The sequence below is a fragment of the Phoxinus phoxinus genome, assembly GCF_949152265.1.
Source record: "Phoxinus phoxinus genome assembly, chromosome: 15".
NCBI lineage: Eukaryota > Metazoa > Chordata > Actinopteri > Cypriniformes > Leuciscidae > Phoxinus > Phoxinus phoxinus.
This window is the reverse complement of record NC_136890.1, coordinates 222,698-225,048: the sequence shown is the minus strand read 5'-3', so window position 1 is coordinate 225,048 and position 2,351 is coordinate 222,698. Positions and strand designations below refer to the sequence as shown.

Sequence of the window (2,351 nt, the reverse complement as noted above, 5' to 3'; positions counted from 1 at the left end):
TCAGTTCAAAGTTGCTGTGCGTCTGTGTTCCTATTTAAACAGATGCCAGTGAAAGGCCAACTATACATAATCATTATCTATTTTCACCACTCTGACCTAGAGCTGGATTAACACGTCAGTTCTGATCCGACCTAATTCATCCATACATATCTGTCAAATCATCCTTCATAAAGCCTTTAATCCAAGGTGACAGTGAGGCTCGCCACTGTCTTAAACTTGCATTGAATAACATTACTCTTATAATATCCAGAATAAATTGTGTGTATTGTATAGGAATGTGTGTACAATTCTAACTCTTGTAGGATGTACTACGTACTAATTCTGAAACTTTGCAGTATTGTTCTGATCTTGATTCTAAATGTTCTCACAGCCTTCCTTTACAGCGAATATATACATCACATTAAAGCTCTCAGCAGAAATCTTGTTTATTCAGTTTAGAATACTATTTTGACATTTCATCACCATCACAGCTCAATCAACACATAAACAGAGCGATTTCATTTGCAAAGTGCTTTTTATTGTTACGTTGCCTTGAATACATGCCTCTACAATCACAACAAAGCCAGTATAAGGAGTCCAGCAGTAAGAGAGTTAAGATATTTTTTCCTTTTGCTGCATTTTAGGAAGAAAAACAAAAAGAATCTTATGCACCATTACGCTGGACTCGCTGGATGTACTGAAACTGGGACATGGTCTGTCCTCTTTCAGAACTGTCTTTTGGTTGAACCAATTGGGTTTTGTAAAAATACAAAAAGGAAAACTGACAGACGATTTTTTCTGCAAGTGGTAGCGGTCGCTCGTTTCCCTGGGCTGAGCGCTCCGTGGTCTCTGAGTGGGTTGCCGTCGAAGCCCAGTGCATGTCGCTGCTCGTCGTGCGTCACGTCCGTGTGTTTATGCTGGGGACACGGAGCTGGACGACACGGAGGAAGCCTCGGTCTTGGATGCGGTGGTGGAGGCGCCTTCTTCCTCCTCGAAGGGGTTCTTGCCGCAGCACAGGGTGGTGATCATGCAGTGGCGGAACTGCTTGTTCAAGCAGATGTAGATGAGCGGGTTGTAGACAGCAGAGGTCTTGGCAAAGAAGGCGGGTATTGTCATGAAGACCGGCCCGAATTCGGATCCCTTGTTGATGAAGATGTACCAGGCCACGCTGGCATAGGGGAGCCAACACACCAGGTAGGCGAAGCCCATGAGGATGACCATGCGGGTGACCTCGCGCTCGGCCCTCTGCGTGGTCTCGGACTCCTGCTGCTGGGCAGCGGCTTCCTTCACAGTGCAGACCAGACGGCCGTAGCAGAAGAAGATGATAATGAACGGGATGAGGGCGTGGACAAGGAACATGTAGATGACGAAGGACTCGTTGTTGTAGCCCTCGGCACGAGTGTAGTAATCGACTCCGCATGAGCACTGCATGCCCTCGGGGATGTAGCGGGACCAGCCGACCAGGGGAGGCACAGCGCAGGAGCTGGCCATGACCCACGTGAAGGCCACACCCATGATGGCGTGGTTCTCTCCGAAGCGGAAGTTGCTGATGGGCTTGCAGACGACGAGCCACCTCTCGATGGCCAGCGTAACAATGGACCAGAGCGCTATTTCACCACCCAGCGTTGCGAAGAAGCCTTCGATGTTGCAGCCGAGGCGTCCCAACACGAAGTAGCCATGCATCGAGGTGTAGATCGTTGTGGTGAAGCCGCCGAACACCATGAAGAGATCGGCGACGGCGAGGTTCAGCAGAATGTAGTTGAGGGGTGTGCGCAGCTTCTTGTGCTCGAGGGTGACGTACAGAGTGAGGAAGTTGATGGGGAAGCCGGTGAGAATGAGGAAGAACATGTAAGCGGCCAGGCAGGCGTAGGCCCATGGTGCCACCAGGTAGTACTGGGGATATTCGTACGGGCTCCTAACAACGCCGGTGGCATTGGACATAGGCACGTAGAATGCCGGTCCCTCTGTACCGTTCATGGCTGCGGTTGGATGTTGTGCTCAGCCCCTTCTGCGGTAGTCTATGGATGACTTGGCAGGAATGTAGAGAAACGAGGCAGGACCGTGCTACGACTGGTTGGGGCGTTCATGCACCCCGCTTTATAGAGACTCGCTCGGGATTAGCGGATGTTTCCAGGCTGTCAGCACCAGTCTATTTAGGCCAGAGCTAATAAAATAATCCCCGCCATCATTGCACTGCATATCTGGCAACTTATCAAGTTATTAAGGTTGTACCTGACCAGCAGGTAAGCAGTGATAAAAGTAATAAAAAAGGTAACCGTTTAGTTTAAGGTCCAATTCTCACTATGAACTAGCATATTACTAGGATAGCTGTTTATTAGTATGTATAAATCACATATTAATGCTTTATTCTG

General features: G+C 48.9%; 1 protein-coding gene across 1 annotated transcript; it reads right to left on the bottom strand.

Moving 5' to 3' along the window:
* Positions 1 to 495: 495 nt before the first annotated feature.
* Positions 496 to 2,067, bottom strand: rho (rhodopsin). The gene has a single exon (XM_079638154.1). It carries the CDS (start codon positions 1,954 to 1,956, stop codon positions 892 to 894), a length of 1,065 nt encoding a protein of 354 aa, XP_079494280.1. The 5' UTR covers positions 1,957 to 2,067; the 3' UTR covers positions 496 to 891.
* Between the last annotated feature and the right edge of the window lie 284 nt (positions 2,068 to 2,351).